This window comes from Pipistrellus hanaki, assembly GCF_964339955.1.
Source record: "Pipistrellus hanaki genome assembly, chromosome: 17".
In the NCBI taxonomy this organism is placed as follows: Eukaryota; Metazoa; Chordata; class Mammalia; order Chiroptera; family Vespertilionidae; genus Pipistrellus; species Pipistrellus hanaki.
Window position 1 is genome coordinate 9560239 of NC_140519.1, and position 17370 is coordinate 9577608.

Genomic DNA, 17370 nt, shown 5'->3' on the forward strand with positions numbered 1-17370 from the left:
CAGCTGAGGCAGCCGGAAGGCAGACGATGAAGTATGTGAGATCTGGGAAGGTAAAAGGCAAGCGAGTCAGGATGTCTGGAAATCAATCATGTGATGTAATCACCTTAAACTATTTCTGGTTATCGTTTCCATTTTTAAGTAACACTGATTTGGTCTTTTGAAATACCACTATTAGAGGATAATAAAATGATTAGTTGAAGATGAAATAAAGAACAGAAGATATGATTAAAGTCTGTTCACAGTAGCAGATTGTATTACTCCAGCCCATGATACATGGACATATGGATTTTCACTATTTTAAAGAATGCTGGTATGTGACATATATTTTCCTTGGGGGTGGGGTAGGGAAATGAAATTTTAAAAATGCCGGTGGTTAGACTATCAGGTTGGCGGAGATACAGAACAAGGAACGATGAAGTGTCACTATTCCCAGCAGCTCGATGCTTTGAGAGAAGCAGAGGGGGGAGTAATGGCTCCATGCTCCCACTGGCGGCTCCCTAGGCCCGGCTCCCCTTCTGAATGAAAGAGCTTGTGCTGCAGCACAACTGCCCTCACAGGGACTGAAAGATAATGCCCACTAACAGTCTCCCCTCACATCCTTTCCATTCTATCACTCGACAGCAACAGGCAGAGACTACACATTTAAAACACAGCTAACAACTCGCATTTGACACATCAGAGGAATCAATCCAGCACATTTTTCTCTCCCAATATTGTTCAATTGGGTGCTGCTAAGAATGTAAACCAAAATTACTTACAGATGGACATGTCTCAAGAAATATTTCTGTCTGGGCACCTGAGTGTCTCATGATGCTATTTACTGAACTATTCTGCTCACATCTTTTAAGTAACTTTTGTTTACTTCAGCTAAGAAAGCATCAAAGTTATTTCTGAATTACCAAAGTTTTGATTTAGTTGTCTTGATTATTTTCTCTAGTATGACCCCTCCCGCCCCCCTTATCACTTTTAACTAGCCTATGTTAAAGGCATAATCTTTCTCAGTGCTACAGATTTAAGTAAACTTAACCGATCCGGTCCACCAAATGCCATGCTGCTCAGTGGCCTCTGCACTGGCCTGGTCCCTGGGTTTTGCCCGTAAGTTAGTACTAAGTTCCCACCAACACGCCCTGCCCCTATTACCAAAACCCCCTGCCCCCATTACGAACACTCCTAAGGAAAGAGGCCCTTCCTTCAACAACAGTCTCTGGTCTTTCCCAATTATTTCCTGCTGCCTACTCTATTCTCCAAGTTTTAACTCAAAATTTCCTTTCAGATACTATTTCAATTTGATCATAGGAAATGACTTCTCCTTTACAGAATTCTCTGGCAATTTTACAAATCAGTATGACATAACTTAGGGGCTTTCATGCTATCAGTTTTCATTGTTACCAGAACACTATGACTTTTACTATGATCCCCGCTTTAAGAAGAATCTGAGGCTTACAGTAACCATGTAGAAAAGATAGAATTTAAACTAAGTCTCCTTTTCCTTATTCTGAATTTCTTCAGCACCTTTTCAATCTCTCTGTCAATCTATTTCTCCGTTAATATTAGTTTGTGGCTATTTTGTCTACACATGCCAAGAGGCTTTTGTATCTTCACTAGACTAAGCATACTATTGGCACCAATTGAACAACTTAATTATGAGATTAATAAACCAGCAATGCTTTCACCTCCACACTTTGAAAATGCATCCATTTTACAGTGCACCTTAACATTTAGTGATCTCTTTCCCCATGTGCTAGGTGTGTCAGTTAATAATGTGGATTTTTTTCAATAGATGGAGTTACACATATGTTGATATATATGCCATTTGATATGTATGCTATTTTGTTGTATTGACAACAAGCTTCAAAACCTCATATGTCAAATTTGCTGAAGGTGTTAATATCATAGATATTTTTATGCTTTAAAATGTTGAATTTCATGCCAAAAAAAAAAGAGAGCATTTGCGGGAAGTTTTACTTCATTACTTTATTTTGAAGAAAATTTTATTGTATACTTTGGAAAGCTTATGGTGAACATGCTCCATCTCAAGATACCTGTGAACACTGGTTTAAACACTTTAAAAGTGATGATTTCGATGTGAAAGACAAAGGACATCCAGGTCAACAGAAAAAGTTTGAAGACCAACAATTATAAGCATTATTGGATGAAGATGCATGTTAAACTCAAAAACAGCTTGCAGAAAGATTAAACGTTGCTTAGCAAACAACTTCCGATTGTTTACAAGCAATGGGAAAGATTTTAAAGGAAGGAAAATAGGTGCCACATCAACTGAACAAAAGACAAATGTAAAACTGAAAAGTCATCAGTAAAATGTTGCTTCAACAACACGAAAGTCTTTTTTTTTGCAATGAATTGTGGCTGGCCATGAAAAGTGGATTTATTTTGAAAAATCCCAAATGCACAAAATCATGGGTTGATCCAGATCAACCATCAACATCGACTAGAAGGCCAAATCGGTTCAGAAAGAAGACAATGCTCTGCGTTTGGTGGGATCAGGAAGGTGTGGTGTATTATGAGCTCCTCAAACCAGGTAAAACCGTTAATACTGATCACTACCAACAACAAATAATCAATTTGAACCACGCTTTGATCATGAAATGACCAGAATGTGCCAGAAGATATGGCAAAGTAGTTTTGCTTCACGATGACGCACCATCACACACTTCAAAACCAGTTAAAGACATGTTAAAAGATCTTGCCTGGGAAGTATTAACCCACCCACCATATTCACCTTGCTCCTTCAGATTACCACTTGTTCTGATCGATGGCACACGCACTTTCTGAGCAGCACTTCAAAATGTACGAAGAAATGGAAAATTGGGTCTCTGAAAGGTTTGCCTCAAAACAAGAAAAGTTCTATTGGGACGGTATCCATAAATTTCCTGAAAGATGGGGAAAATGTGTAGCTAGCGACGGATATTACTTTGAATAAAGCACTTTTGATGTCTCTCTTGAAATTATTGTGTTTTCTTTGATTACAAAATCCGCCATTATTAACTGGTAAAGTAGTAATCCATTTCCTCACCTCCCTTCTACTGCTAGAGGGTGGGGTAAAGCCTAAATCTCAATCACGGTGAAAAGTGTGATATGCAAGGAGACTAAAGTAACTGCCCAAAATAAGGGCTCGATGCTATACCTGGACTATGCTCACTGTCAGAAAAAAGCAGGAGTTTGCTGTATTAAAGAACACTAACATCACCTAAATATCTGAGTAATTGGCTGCCAGAATGCCTGGTGCCACTGAGGCCAAGGTGCTTAGTAACACGGGCACCCCAGAGCATACCTAGAGTGGTCTGTACACTTCTCCTGCCCACACCGCTGCTGTGTCCCGCTCTGCTCTTCTGTAAGCCCCTCTCTTCCTTCCCCCGAAACTGTCCCCTCCTCTCCGCTCTCCTGAATGAACGCTCCACACAGGGTCCTGTGTGCTGCAAACAGAGACTCTGATAGGCAAGTGACAATTGCATACTTTGGGTTTTCTTGTGTGTGTTTTTGTGTTGTTGTTTTTTTGGGGGGAGGGGGCTGTTTGTTTTCAAATATATCTTTCTTGATTTCAGAGTGGAAGGGAGAGATAGAAACATCATTGATGAGAGAGAATCATCAACCGGCTGCCTCCTGCACACCCCACACTGGGGATCAAGCCCAAAACCTGAGCATGTGCCCTGACTCAGAATCGAACCATGACCTCCTGGTTCATAGGTCGACACTCAACCACTGAGCCACACCGGCTGGGCATGACTGCATGTTTCAGAGGCCTGGCTCTCCCCAGAGCTCCTGCAGAAACGCCTCCGAGGAAGTGTCAGATAGGGTGCTTGATGCACTTCCCCACCCCCCCTGATGCCACGAAAACGCCACCCAACTTGCTGGGCCCTCCCCTAGCCTCCTGACAGCTAGGAAAAGCCCCAAAGTGGGTTCTGTAGGGTATCAGTTCTTCCCCAAAGAGAGAGGTTTTCCAGTTGAACAAAATCAGATCACTGCAACGCCTTCCTTCCTTTGGAGAATCACAAGGCATAAACCCGAGTAGAAGGCTTCAGAGTCTTTAAGGAGATTTTTCAATCAAGCATTCCTCCAACTTATTTGACCACAAAATCCTTTTTCCTCACATACTTATTCACGGCCTAATTAATTAGTATTATGGAGCCAAGTTTTGAAAATGCTGCACTAGAGGCACATTAAGGCCCGGCAGAGTGTAAGGGTTTTATAATCCAGCATTTAATAGCTACAAAACATGAAGATGGATTTCTATAAACTACCCATGAACACCAGCCTCAATGGAGCACAGACCAGAACGTTCGCTATTAGCAGCTACATTGCTTGGTGACCTGAGAAATATCTATCTGGATTTTTTCCTATAGAGGCAACCCAATTAGTGACATCTTATATCCACACCTAACTCTCTCTGCACATTAGACAAAATGCTACCAAACCCAACCGTAATTTGGAAGTAGTTACAGAGGGAGCTCTAAAGCACTAGCATAGAAGTGAATTTCCAGTGATCACCAAAGCAAACACATCCTGGGGCCAAGTGGTTGAAGAGAGAATTCCTAAAGTCACCTTTTTCTTTCCTGGCTAATTCCCACTGTGGGCAATATTCCTATAGGAGAAAAGGCTCAGATAGAAATCACTTGGGAATTTCTGACAAGAAAGGTGTGAAGAGACAATACCACTGTGCAGTGTCAGGTGTGTGTGACAGGGAGTGGAGAAGAGGAAATGCTCCAGGAGGTTTTCACTAATTTCACCGTCCTCTCTCATCTTCATGCTATTCTGCCATAACAGTCATTTCTCTGATGCTTGAGAATCTCCTGTCCCCAAGTTTTATAACCCCCTTCCTCTGAATTCTCTTTTGTCAATGATCCACAATGTGGGTGCACCTCACATTTTAGTCAGTAAACAATCATAACCAGTAAACTACACCATCTGGCCTGGAACATTCTTCAGATACTGTAAATTATTAGCTTTCTAAGTGAAAAAATACTTCCCAAATTTGGTTCGACTAAAATGGTAACTTCCAATTTGCAAGATACTCTGTAAGAGTTGATGTTCAAGTGGTGAATGATAGGGTAACTTTAAAGTAAGATTTACAAAAGGTGAAGCTTACCCGTTGATGGAGGGTAGAAGGGTGAGGAGGCACAGGGAAGTGACAAGTCAAAAACATTCTAAATGAGTTGCATAAGGCTGAGGTAAGCTATACCTTTGACCCACCTCATTCTTTTATTATATCTAAGATTGTGCTGGTTTCAACAGCTTACACGAGGTATATTTCCACTCTTTTAACTCTCAACCAGATTAAGTTTTTGAATTGGCTTATCAAGTAGAAACCACAGCACTCGGGGCACATCCATGAACAGATTTATAAGAAACAACACAAGCAGATCAATTTAGCCCTTAATTGTTCCTATTAGGTTAAGAAGAAAAATACTTTCCCTCCCCAGGCTTTTAGTGGGAATTGTTATAAAACACTAACTTAAAAAAAAAAAAAAAAGTGCCACAATAGCTTAATTTCAATGTTTTCAAATTTTACATAACCTATAAGATACACGTAGCACTAAAGAGAGTAGGAGAGGAAAGTGAAGAAAATACAAATGCTCTGGATTTTTCAATACATAAACATGTTAAAAGAATTATATACAAGCAAACCTGACCATTCTTTTCAGATTTAAAGTTTGTTAAAGTAACATTACACAATTAAGTATCATACTAAAAAAATAAATGCTGAAGTATAATGTGAATCTCAAGCTTTGGTTACTTTGCTAAATTCTAGGAAGAGACCACTCATGAGAAAGCAAAGAGGATGTGTATTTATCACTAACTGCTAATGACACATAAAACTAATCTGAACCTGTTAGGACATCCATCATTTAGCTTCACGGCACCCATCCTTTTTTTTTTTTAATCCTCCCCTGAGGATATGTCTGTCTGTCTGTCTCTCTCTCTCTCTCTCTCTCTCTCTCTCTCTCTCTCTCTCTCTTTCTCTCTCTCTCTCTCTCTCTCTCTCTCTCTCTCTCTCTCTCTCTGAGAAAAGCTTTTCCCCGGCAGTGACAGTGAGAAAGGCAGTGATTGCACCCATTTTACAGCTTTCAAAACTCTTCCATCTGGTGGTCTCATGACGGACCTGGCCCAAGAAGTCATACCGCACTCTGTGGTTCGAAATGAACACTTAAAGAATTGTGACAGGTATGTAACCCATTTATTCTGAGTTCTTAGAAATGATACAGACTATCTATCTGGGACTTTCTTTAGTGCTCACTGCATAATACTCCCCCTGCAAAGTCCTATTTCTTTTTTTTTTTTTTTTTTTCCAGAGCACTGAAAAGAATACTGACTCCAAATAAAATCTTCAGGCACTGGAGAATATACAGCAGCTCTATTTTCTCAAAGGACAAAGAGAGGCAATCTGAGAGCTTCAGTTGAAAGGGGGTTCCCAGGGATTGTGGGTAAACTGACCTATACATCTAAGGTTCCAAAGTAAACCTCCTCAGAGGTAGACAGCCTTCAGAATTCTGTGAAGGTGAGAGTGGGAGAGAGACATTTATTTAAATAATAAGCTCTAAAGCTTTTAGATGGTTACATTTTTTTAATGCAACATGACTATATGAACATTCAAACATAGAAAAACCATAGGATGGATTAGAATCTGGGCAGATGACATAGTAATGGGAGTGCTGCAGCTCTTCAAAGTCTGCGCAGAGCAGAAATTAAGCAGGGACTCATTCAGGTTCCTATTGTCTGCATTCTTTCTGAGTAATCTGACTTAAAACAGTTTCTGTTTTAGGGATCATGAACACCTCATTCTGGAACTTAACCAGCTTATATCTAATCCCATGTTTACTGAATTCTAGACTAAGACAGGGCAAAGCCAATGCACGTTTTATTTCAAAGCCTCGACATGAAGTGAGCAAAGTACTTGTTTTTAAAACTTTTGTTCCATCTTTCTATTATAAGTAACACATTTGGAAATCTGGGTTTGCAGCAGTAACATATCTTCATCCAATTTTATGAATGTCCAAGGGTTTGATACACACACAGTGCTCTAATCTGACTCACAGAATAATCTTGTGAAATAGGCAAGCCAAGGACTTTACAGATGAAGAACAGAAAGTTCCAAAGGGTTTCCTTTGTTGACCCAGGATCATAATTTAGAAAATGGAAGAACTAATTAGGGTTAGAAGGGTATCTGATCCTGAGATCATTGCTATTTCTAAAGAGCTATACCATTCTGGCCCCTCCCAAGCTAGTGTTCATTTTTTATCCCTCACCAAAACAAGCAACAAGATAGCAATGTCCATAACTCCAAGTATATAAAGAACACAGTAGAGTAAGAGGAGTAAAACATTTTCCTCAAAATACAAGTCATGTCCCCATACGGTTTCAGATCTAGAAACCTTCTAAAATTATGGTCTACTATTCTTGGTCTTGTGTCAAGCTTACATAGAGAGCACAACTTTGCCTCAGAAAATAACAAAATTATGTTTCCTCTTCTTATGAAAGACCAGGGACCTTCCTAACAGCACAAGAATCACTAAATCCAGTTGCTCCACGTTCTGAGGTTAGCACCAAAAAGTGGGATGAAACCCAAAGCATAATCTTTTCTGTTTAGTAAGGTGGGGGCAATGGGATGAAAGAAATTCTGTTAACTACTGAATGGATGAAGGCAAGGTGAGGGTGGGGGAATCTCTGTCTTTAACTTTTGTTTTTTTATGAGTGGCTCAGTGTTCTAAGGAGGGAAGAGTTCAATTCTTTATGTAAAAATACCTTAAGGATCTGTGAATCCTTGAGTTCAATAGGAATAAAAATATCCACGTTAAATTCTTTAACTTCCCAACTCTGTTATCTCTGATGTTCACTGTGCTGTTACATTTGCACAACTTCCAAGTGAAAGACAGACAAGCCTATCAAATAACTTCCACAGAACGTACAGGTCGAAGCAGGGCTGACTTATACAATATGGCTAACTCTGATCTTTGGTAGCAAACACACTTTATTCTAAAAAGCCAGCCTTGCTATTTGAGGCCAGTGGTTTTCAACCCTGGAGACATATATTAACATGAGCTTTTACAAAGACTGTCTCCCAGTCCTACTCCAAACCAATGAAATCAGAATCTCTTTAGAGTAGAGATGGCTGGTTCTAGGCGTGGGCTAGAATCAAAAGCCTCTGGTCTGAGTGGTCTGAGGAGGTCATTTTCGTATTTTCCTATACAAGAAATAGTCCCAATACCAAGACTAACAGTCACCATGCTTAGAGACATCAGAATTTTATAAGCTGAAGGAGTTTATTACTTAGATATAAGCAGATATTCTTAATTTAACCACAAATAATACACTTAATAAATACTAGTCAATACAAACAACCAAAAAAGGGAAAAATTTTAAACCAGGAAATTATTTTTTTAATTTTTCATAACTTCATATAACTATGTAATGCTCATTAGGCATGGTTTAGGTATTAAGCCATATTTAATATGTTATCTTCCCCTGACTAGCAGCCAATCTTGTAAAATATTTGATTTTTGGAATTTTCCCATAGATAGGTTAGAAAAGGCAAATAAAGAAACCAGAAGTACAAGACATCCTATTACACAGGTATATGAAATAAGTTCAAAGGGGAGTTTCCACTGCTCAGAAGACAAAAGACTTCTCAGAAACATTATTGCAATCGGATTGCTCACTTCTTACTCAACCCGGTACTGCTGAAAAGGAGGTTGCTATGTTCCCACCTTAACTGCCAATCTGTTGTTCCTGTGACAGCTGGAGTCAACAAAGATAAGTTTGGCTTCTGGAAAAACCAAAATGCCAAGCTTCTTTATTTTTAAACCTGTTCTGAAACTCTTCCGTATTATCTGATTCTATGAATTTTGCAAGAGCTGCATATTAATTAAAGCTGGAGAATGAGTAACTAAAACGGGTCTAAATTGTATGCTTAAGCAAACAGAAAAATAAAAACAAGTTTTAGGGAATTTTTAGGTCTAAGGAGGCTTAGACTAGAAAGTCTGACACCAAAAGATGCAGGAAAACCTAAAATAGATGTAATGTTCTAATTAAATGTGGGTGGCCTAACTGGGGAAATATTTAAGATTCCTACTCTATGAACTTCCTGATTAAGAAGACATGAATGGCTGCTACAGGAAAAAATTAATGGCTGCTACAGAAAAAACTAATAAGGAAATAGTAAAGGTTACGGAAGAATTTTGATTCTGTGTTTTTATTTCTAGGTCAGAGTTGTCGCCAAATATAACGAGGTGAATGGTATAAACTTACATGATTTATCGCCGACTGAACAGCCTTTACATAATGATTTAGTTCCCGATCCATCATAGCAAATTCAATCATTGCCTTATCCATACTGTATTCACTACTCACTTCAGCTGAAAGAAAGAAAATGCAATTATTATTTTCCATTTAAAATACAATATCTGAGTGAAGGCACCAATGTAACATATATCAATCAATGTTCTAAATGATTTTGTAAAGGTATTACATGTTTTTTAAAACTCCTCAACAAATTGGTGCTTCATTCAAAATTCTAAGAATATACCCAGTTGAAAAAGGCTCAAAGGTGCCAAAACCGGTTTGGCTCAGTGGATGGAGCGTCGGCTTGTGGACTCAAAGGTCCCAGGTTCAATTCTGGCATGTACCTTGGTGGTGGGCACATCCCCAATTAGGGGGTGTGCAGGAGGCAGCTGATCCATGTTTCTCTCTCATCGGTGTTTCTGACTCTCTATCCCTCTCTCTTCCTCTCTGTCAAAAATCAGTAATATACATATATATATATATATATATATATATATATATATATATATATATTTATTTATTTTTTATTTTATTTTTTTTTTTTTAAGGCTCAAAGGCAGAAAGGTAGACTCAGACTCAGGAGTTCCAGGCTCTGCCACTTACTCTATGATCTTAAACCAATCACTACACTTTTGCCAGCCTCAGCTCCCTTATCTTCTAAAGCTCCCCAGTCATCTACCTACACACTGACTTCACAGGACTGTTAAAGACCAAATAAGGAAGGTTTCCATGTCTAATAGCAGTAGCTTAGGTTATGCAGGCCAAACCTCTTTTGAAGACAACTAAAACGACTGGAAATAAGAAATCTTCTTAAAAACAAAAGAGCCACGAGATAGTAAGAAATAACCAGGACAAAATCTGGGGGGAAATGAAAAAGTAAAGCGGAGCACCAGACAAAGTCATGTGGTCAGCTGGGTTCCTTCCTCAGAATAAGATGAGCCAAAAGCAATCCCACCCTGTCCCCTGAGCAGAACCGAGGGAAGAGGGAGAGAAAGCCACCTGCTCTGAGACATGTGGCCACCACCAGCCCTCCTCAGCCTGGGCCCCCCTCACCTGAGTGGTCCTGGGAACCTAAGAACTTCTGATCTTGGGGTGGTCCCAGAGTGAGGGAACCCACACATACTCTCCTCTGGAGAAGTCACTCATCCTGGGCCTCAAACAATCCCAATAAATGATCCTTAAGGATAATGAACAGATTACAGGGGAAGGAGGGAACCTTACCCTAAAACACACAAGAAAACAAGCCCCAAAGAGTAAGATCAGCAGAAACAGATCCATAAATGCTTCAGATGTGGGGATAATCTATCCGTCAGAATATGAAGCAACTACACTTACTATGTTTAAAATACCCTCAGGGAACACAAGACTAAACAGTGACCAGCAGACTGGAAAAGTGTTTTAAAACAGTTTTCTTAAGCACTAAACATAAAGGAAAAGAGAACGAACACAGGATAATAAACATGTGGAAATGCAGTCCCTCAAAGGCCCTTTATTCAAATGTTGGTATTTCTTGTCTACGCTGAAGAACAATATGACATATCGTCCCAAAGTCGTGAAATAATAAAATCCACTTACATTGGTTTTTAGAATGATTTTCCTAGTCTTTACCATTAGTCTTTAATTTTACAATCGTTAATTATAAACACACCCCATAAAATATATCCAGAGCTAACCTGCTTCTGGGAGAATACCTCTTGATTTGTAATACCTAGACTTTGATAAAATGTTGACCACCTTTTAAAAGCACTTAGTAATGTGCCTTTGACATGAAAATGCTGTGAAAAGTTTTGCAAAGTAAAATAAACAGGATGATGATTCTTATTATCAAGGTCCCATGGATAATAGCAAGAGTTGAATCCGATAGCAATTTCCAATACAAGGCCAAGGAGACCCTTCCTATAAAGGAGAAAGTGAGCAATGGCTGGGTCTTTCATAGCATGAAGGCTAAGAGAGGCCAACTGGGACTGTAGACAGCCTCAGCTAAAGCTCCAGGGCCCAGGAATGCTGGGACAAGCTGAAGAGTCTACCTGATGAATGGTGCAGCCTGAGGCAACAGAGGGAAAACACCAGAAGAGGTCAGGAAGTGAGTCCTAAAAATAACCGAGAACCACACCACACCTGGAAGCGATGCCATCAGATAACTTTAGGCTAAGCCCAGTGTCTTGGTCTATTGTAGAGACCAGAGACTGAAGACAAGAACTAGCAGAGATTCCATAATGGTATCTGGGAGACAGGCCATGAGAATGTCCATATCAAGTTGCAAACCTACCTCGGACAGAGGGAGGGAGGAGAAAAGGAGGAAGGGAGGAAGGAAGGAAGGAAGGGAGGGAAGGAGGGAGGGAGGGAGGGAGGAAGGGAGGGAGGAACACCAATGATGAGAGAGAATCATTGATCGGCTGCCTCCCATAAGCCCCATACTGGGGCTCAAGCCCGCAACCAGGCCATGTGCCCTGACTAGGAATCGAACCGTGATCTCCTGGTTCTAGGTCAACACTCAACCACTGAGCCACGTTGGCCAGACTATAACATCTTTTTTTAAATGTTATTTGGGTTCATGTTTCAGAAACACTAGGCTAGGGAAGGCAAAGAATCTATGTCTTTTTCTACTAAAGAACTATAGAAAAGAAAGAGCATATTGTTGCATTAAAAAAAAGCAAAAAGGCCAAATAAATCCCAAGGAATTCAAGAATTCAGAAGGGAAAAAAGTGATGAACAAATAAAAAGGGAGTTGGTTGTTGACTAAAAAAATGGTTGGGAGTAGGAGAGTGTGGAGAAACTGACCAGCCAGAGCAGTTTAATACTGCTCCTTTATTCCACAGTATATAATCCCAATATCAAAATCTCCCACTTATCCCACGCCTGACACCAAAACAAAAAACAAAAAAACAAAACCCTCCCTAAAAATTTACCAAATTCTACACTGCACATCCTTCAAGGACTGAGCACAAGCCCTACTTGCTTTTACACTGTGTCAGCCTGGAAGGATATCGCTTAATTTACCACAACTTTACTTGATACTGTGGCACTTACAACCATAAATAATCTTGTCTTTTTATATGCATTCATCACATTTCTCCAAACAGATTATAATCCACTTATGGGCAAGAATGATGCCTTAGTGTTTTGGGGCTCCAACAAAGAATTATAGCACCCTTTTCTGCAATATTGTTATATGGCCATTTAATTTAATAAATCTGGAAATTAAACCTCTGCCAACTATAAATTGTCCTGCTCAAATATTCAATTGAATTAAAATATGAAGAAAACATGATAATATAGATTCATTTGCCTTTTATATTTTCATTGTGATTTTTCTATAAGGAAAGAGGCTGGCACCAATAAAGTGGGGGGAAGGGGAAAGAGCAGGAAGGAAGAGAACCACACAGATGATGTTAAAATTCACAGAAGGACAGTTCCAGAGAGGAGAGTACTTCTGCACCACACTCTGCAAGCCTGGCATTAGAGAAAATTGGTGCAGATGATAAAGCATGAACAGTAATGACAATGATGAAAAAAGTCTATAATAACAGTAGCTGTAGCTAACAATTAGTAAACACTTCATTATGTGCCAAGACTTATGAGGCACCATATTTACCTTAAGCCTCACAGCAACATGAAGAGATGGAGCATTTTATCTCCACTTTATGTATGAGAAACTGAAGCACTAAGCCGGTGAGGTGACTTGCCCCAGGCAGAGGCCACCGCCAACTCAGGCTTCCTTTCTGCAGTTTGTACACCTGCCACCAACACGAAAGGTGCTTAAACACAAAGACAACCACCTAACTCCTCCAAGAATATCTACCAAACAAACCCTCAGGGGAGGAAGTCAGGGCCCTGAGCTTCATTTTAGCTCCCCGGTGATCCCTTCCAAGTAGGACAGTAGGTACTGTCACTCAAATGTTATTAGACCTGGTCCTGGAAAAGCTTTTCCAAATTCCTTAAGGAGAGAAAACTGATAAAATAATAGTTTCCCCTTTTTAGAAGATTACAGTTGACTTTGGAACTACATGGGTTTGAAATGTACATGCCCACTTGCACACAGATTTTTTAAATGATTACTGCAAATGTATTTTCTCTTTCTTAAGGTTTTCTCAGTGAGATTTACTCTAGTTTACTTTATTTCCTTACAGTGTGTAATACATATAACATATAAAATGTGTGTTAATTGACTGCTTATGTTATTAGTAAGGCTTTTGATCAATGGTAGGCTAATAGTAATTAAATTTTGAGGAGTCAAAAGTAATACATGGGTGTGTGTTTTTTTCCCATTGATTTTTAGGCAGAGTGGAAGAGAAAGGGAAAGACAGAGAGAAACATCAATGTGAGAGAAACACATTGATTGGTTGCCTCCTGTACAATCCCTGATCAGAGCCCAGGCCGGGGAAGAGCCTGCAACCAACATACGTGCCTTGACCAGAATCGAACCCAGGACCCCTTGGTCTGCAGGCCAATGCTCTATCCTCTGAGTAAAACCAACTAGGGCCAGTAATACACAGATTTTAAATTGTGTGGAGGTCAACAACCCTAACATCCACATTGGTCAAGAGTCAACTGTACTGATTGTTTTTTTAATTGAATTTATTTGCATGATATAGGTTAATAAAATTATATAGATTTACTGTGTATAACTCTATAGTGCATCATCTGTATATTGTATTTTGTGTTCACCAACCCAAGTCATTTATCCCCCCTTTACTCTCCTCCCTCACCCCATCCCTCTTGCTCTCTGGTAATCACCATACATTGTCTGTGTCTGTGAGTTGTTTTTTACTTACTCCCTTCACCTTTTACACCCGGCCCCGCAACCCTCCTCCCCTCCAACAGCTGTCATTCTATTTTCTGTATACATGAGTCTGTTAATATTTTGCTTGTTAGTTTATTTTTTTTTCCCAATAGATTTTACATGTAAGTGAAATCATATGGTACTTGTCTTTCTCTGACTAGCTTATTCCACTTAGCATCATAATCTCCAGGTCCATCCATGCTGTTGCAAAAGGTAAGATTTCCTTCTTTTCTTTATGGCTGAGTAGAATTTCATTGTATAAATATACAGAGCTTTTTTATCCACTCACCTACTGATGGGCACTTGGGCTGCTTCCAAATCTTGGTTATTGTCAATAATGCTGCAAAAACTGTATATTTAACTATACTAAGTTTTAACCTTCCACATCAGCAAGGCCAACCAGAGGTGCTATACAAGCAAAGGAGTCACCCACTGAGTGCTAGGAGAATAACTAAGCCACCTCTAGCTGCTGGGAAGCCAAATCAGTTCGACGCCAAGAGCATGGCAGCAACAGAGATGGAGGTGGCAGCCATAGACAGATTACTGGGCAGCAAACGAGGAGCAGCAGGAGGGAAATGTTCAAGAGGATGGGGAGAGTGCTGAAAACACTGAGGGGAGCCCAATGTCAAAACCATTTCTATTTGTCCGTCTTCCTCAGGCGAGCAGGGTCTGGAGAGCTAGGGATTTTCCTAGTTCTTGAATGTGCCATTCTGTGAGTATGCATTTAGTCCAGTCAACCCTTGCTTGTGCTAACCATTTGAACCTAAGTGATATACCGGAACATGCATTTACAAGCCACTACATACATGGGCAAGGCTTGGGGGGAGCTGTGACTGTGAGACCTGCATAACACATCCGGTAACATCCAGTACGCTAATTAAGGCACTGGTAAGAAGTTAGTACAATAACTAGCTGAAATATGTCCACCTGCCCCTGCCCCAATAAATCACGTCCCAAGGGCACAGATAAACCTTAATGTAACTATTTCTGTTAATACTAATACCAGGGCTGCCCTCCCACAGATCTGCATGGTTGTACCCAGTGATCCTGGTCAGTACCACCCAAACACTATGAACTGCTAAAAGTACCTGAAGAACTTTAAAAGTGTTATTTAGACCTGGAAGGGCCACAGCATTAAACCCACTCTTAAAAAAATGGTTTCTTTCTTTTCTTTGTTTCCTGTTCAGTGGCAAACCCTAGAGAAATAAGGATAATAACTAAAGGAAGGCTTCTTTTTAGACCGAAGTACTCTGACATTTATGTAATATAAAAAGTATCTGAATGGATGAAGTTGGCCTGCACATAATTTCCCTAAAGTCAAACAAACCTATAATTATGCAATCTGAACAGCCACGCTATTCATTAGACATGTCATCTGTTACTCAATGTCAAAATGCACTAACAGCAATATTATAACTATTACCAACTCTCTCTTTTTGAAGTGTTGATTAGGCATTCAAATTACATGATCAGGAGACATTAAACAGAAATGGGTGATTTAGTGCTGCAATCAAATTCAACTGAAAACAAAATTCATGAGAACTCTGCGAGAGCAAGATGATGCGAGAGCAAGATGATGGCGGAGGCAGGAACAAGTGTGAAAGCAAAGTGGTAACAACCAATGCTGGTTGTCTTGGATTGAAAGACTGAGGCAAAATGAGGAAGAAGAGATAAGTCTGTGAAAGGAAGGGAAGAGAAGAGACAAACCAGTTATTAGTACAGATGTAGACTCAGGTGAGACAAATTCCAGCCCTCGGCTAGACGATGTAGGTAGTAAGGCTGCAACACATGAATTCTTATGTAGCAGAGCATGGACATGTGAGTTAATCCAGGATGAGCTCCAAAGCTGCCAGATCTATTCACATCTTATTTGATCAATATAACGGCCTTCTCTAGGTCACAGATTAAAATGGGTGAACAGAACATTCATCATCTTGGCTTCCCCAAGTTCAGGTGGGCACGGTCACCAGAACAATCAAGTTTGAGTTCTAGACCAGCGACCAGCTCAGCAAGAACAGAAGGTAAGTGATGCGGCTCAGAGCTGTAGCTTCATGATCAACTATTCCAAATAAGGCTCCTCTTAGCCATAGCTGTCCTACAGCTGCAGCCCAAGGCACGTACTACAGAGAAACAAACCTGAGGCCCCGCCATGAGGTTGGGGAAGCACAGCTGGAATAGGTCCCAGAGCCAAGCAAGCTAATCTCATCCAGAATAGAACCAAATGCTTCATTCTTCACAAAACCATAAAGCTTCTTTACCTTATAGCTGGGGCGTGTGTGTGTGTGTGTGTGTGTGTGTGTGTGTGTGTGTGTTAGAGAGGCACACCCTGAAGACAAATTTCACCTATGTATCTTTTCAAACTTTTTGTCCCAGATTCAACTGCACAGTTTTGCCCATGGCCAAAATTTTGTCCCAAACAAATAATAATTGCAGAATCAAGTGTTTTGTGTTGTAATTTTTTTTTTTATTCTACAGAGTTATGTATAAGCATATCTGAATAGGAACAATACCAATTATATATAGTTGATTAAATTCAACTCTGTGTATTTTATTAGTGAAATACCAGATGAAGACACAGGAACCATTTAGGGTTCTCATGGGGTTGCTGACTCCAATTCAGCATGAATCACACATTCAGGAGGATCTGAGAAATACTCAATGCCATAAAGTGCATTATTATTCTGGGAAGGAGTAAGGAAGACAAGGAGGCAGGGAATCACCTCACTGTGTTATAAATTTCCTAGAGCAGATGGGACATGTATGTAGGAGGGAGATTTTATTTTATGAAACACAGAATAAATATTTTCTAATCTCTTCAAATTAAAAATTGATTCTATATTTTGTGAGCAAGACATTTCTTTTCTTTGGATAAACTGAAATAAATGGCAGCATAAATACATCTCCATTCCCTCCCTCTGCAGTAAACTTTTTCTCTGAAAAGGGAGCCTCAACTCTCTCTAGCAGACGGATCTCCACACACCTTCCTCCGAGAGTAGCTGTGTGTGTTTTCCTGGGAGCCTAGTATTAAGCAATCGGTATACAGTCATCAGGAGTCTAGTTTAATGACTTACTCATGCTTGAGCAATAGTTAATAGAAACTTGGTTACTTCTCACTAACCTGTACTTTAGTCATAATTATTCCTCCACATAGATATTAGTGTGGTAAAATTAAAACCAAATCCACATTTTATAACTGCTTCCCACCAGAAATAATAGGGGAGAGTCTAACAGTGTATGGCACAAACTAATAAGCAAGTGACCCTTTTATAAACAGTGGATATGGGGAAAATCTT

General features: G+C 39.8%; 1 protein-coding gene across 7 annotated transcripts in view; it reads right to left on the minus strand.

Moving 5' to 3' along the window:
- NSMCE2 (NSE2 (MMS21) homolog, SMC5-SMC6 complex SUMO ligase) overlaps positions 1-17370 on the minus strand; it is a 213555-nt gene that overhangs the window by 159515 nt on the left and 36670 nt on the right. For all 7 annotated transcript variants that reach the window (XR_014793226.1, XR_014793227.1, XM_084864876.1 and 4 more), the window contains exon 3: positions 9262-9368. Coding sequence is in view for 5 of the 7 variants with exons in the window: in XM_084864876.1 (XP_084721002.1) it covers positions 9262-9368 (107 nt within the window). In the remaining 2 variants the exon portion in view is untranslated. The remainder of the gene's footprint in view (positions 1-9261; positions 9369-17370) is intronic.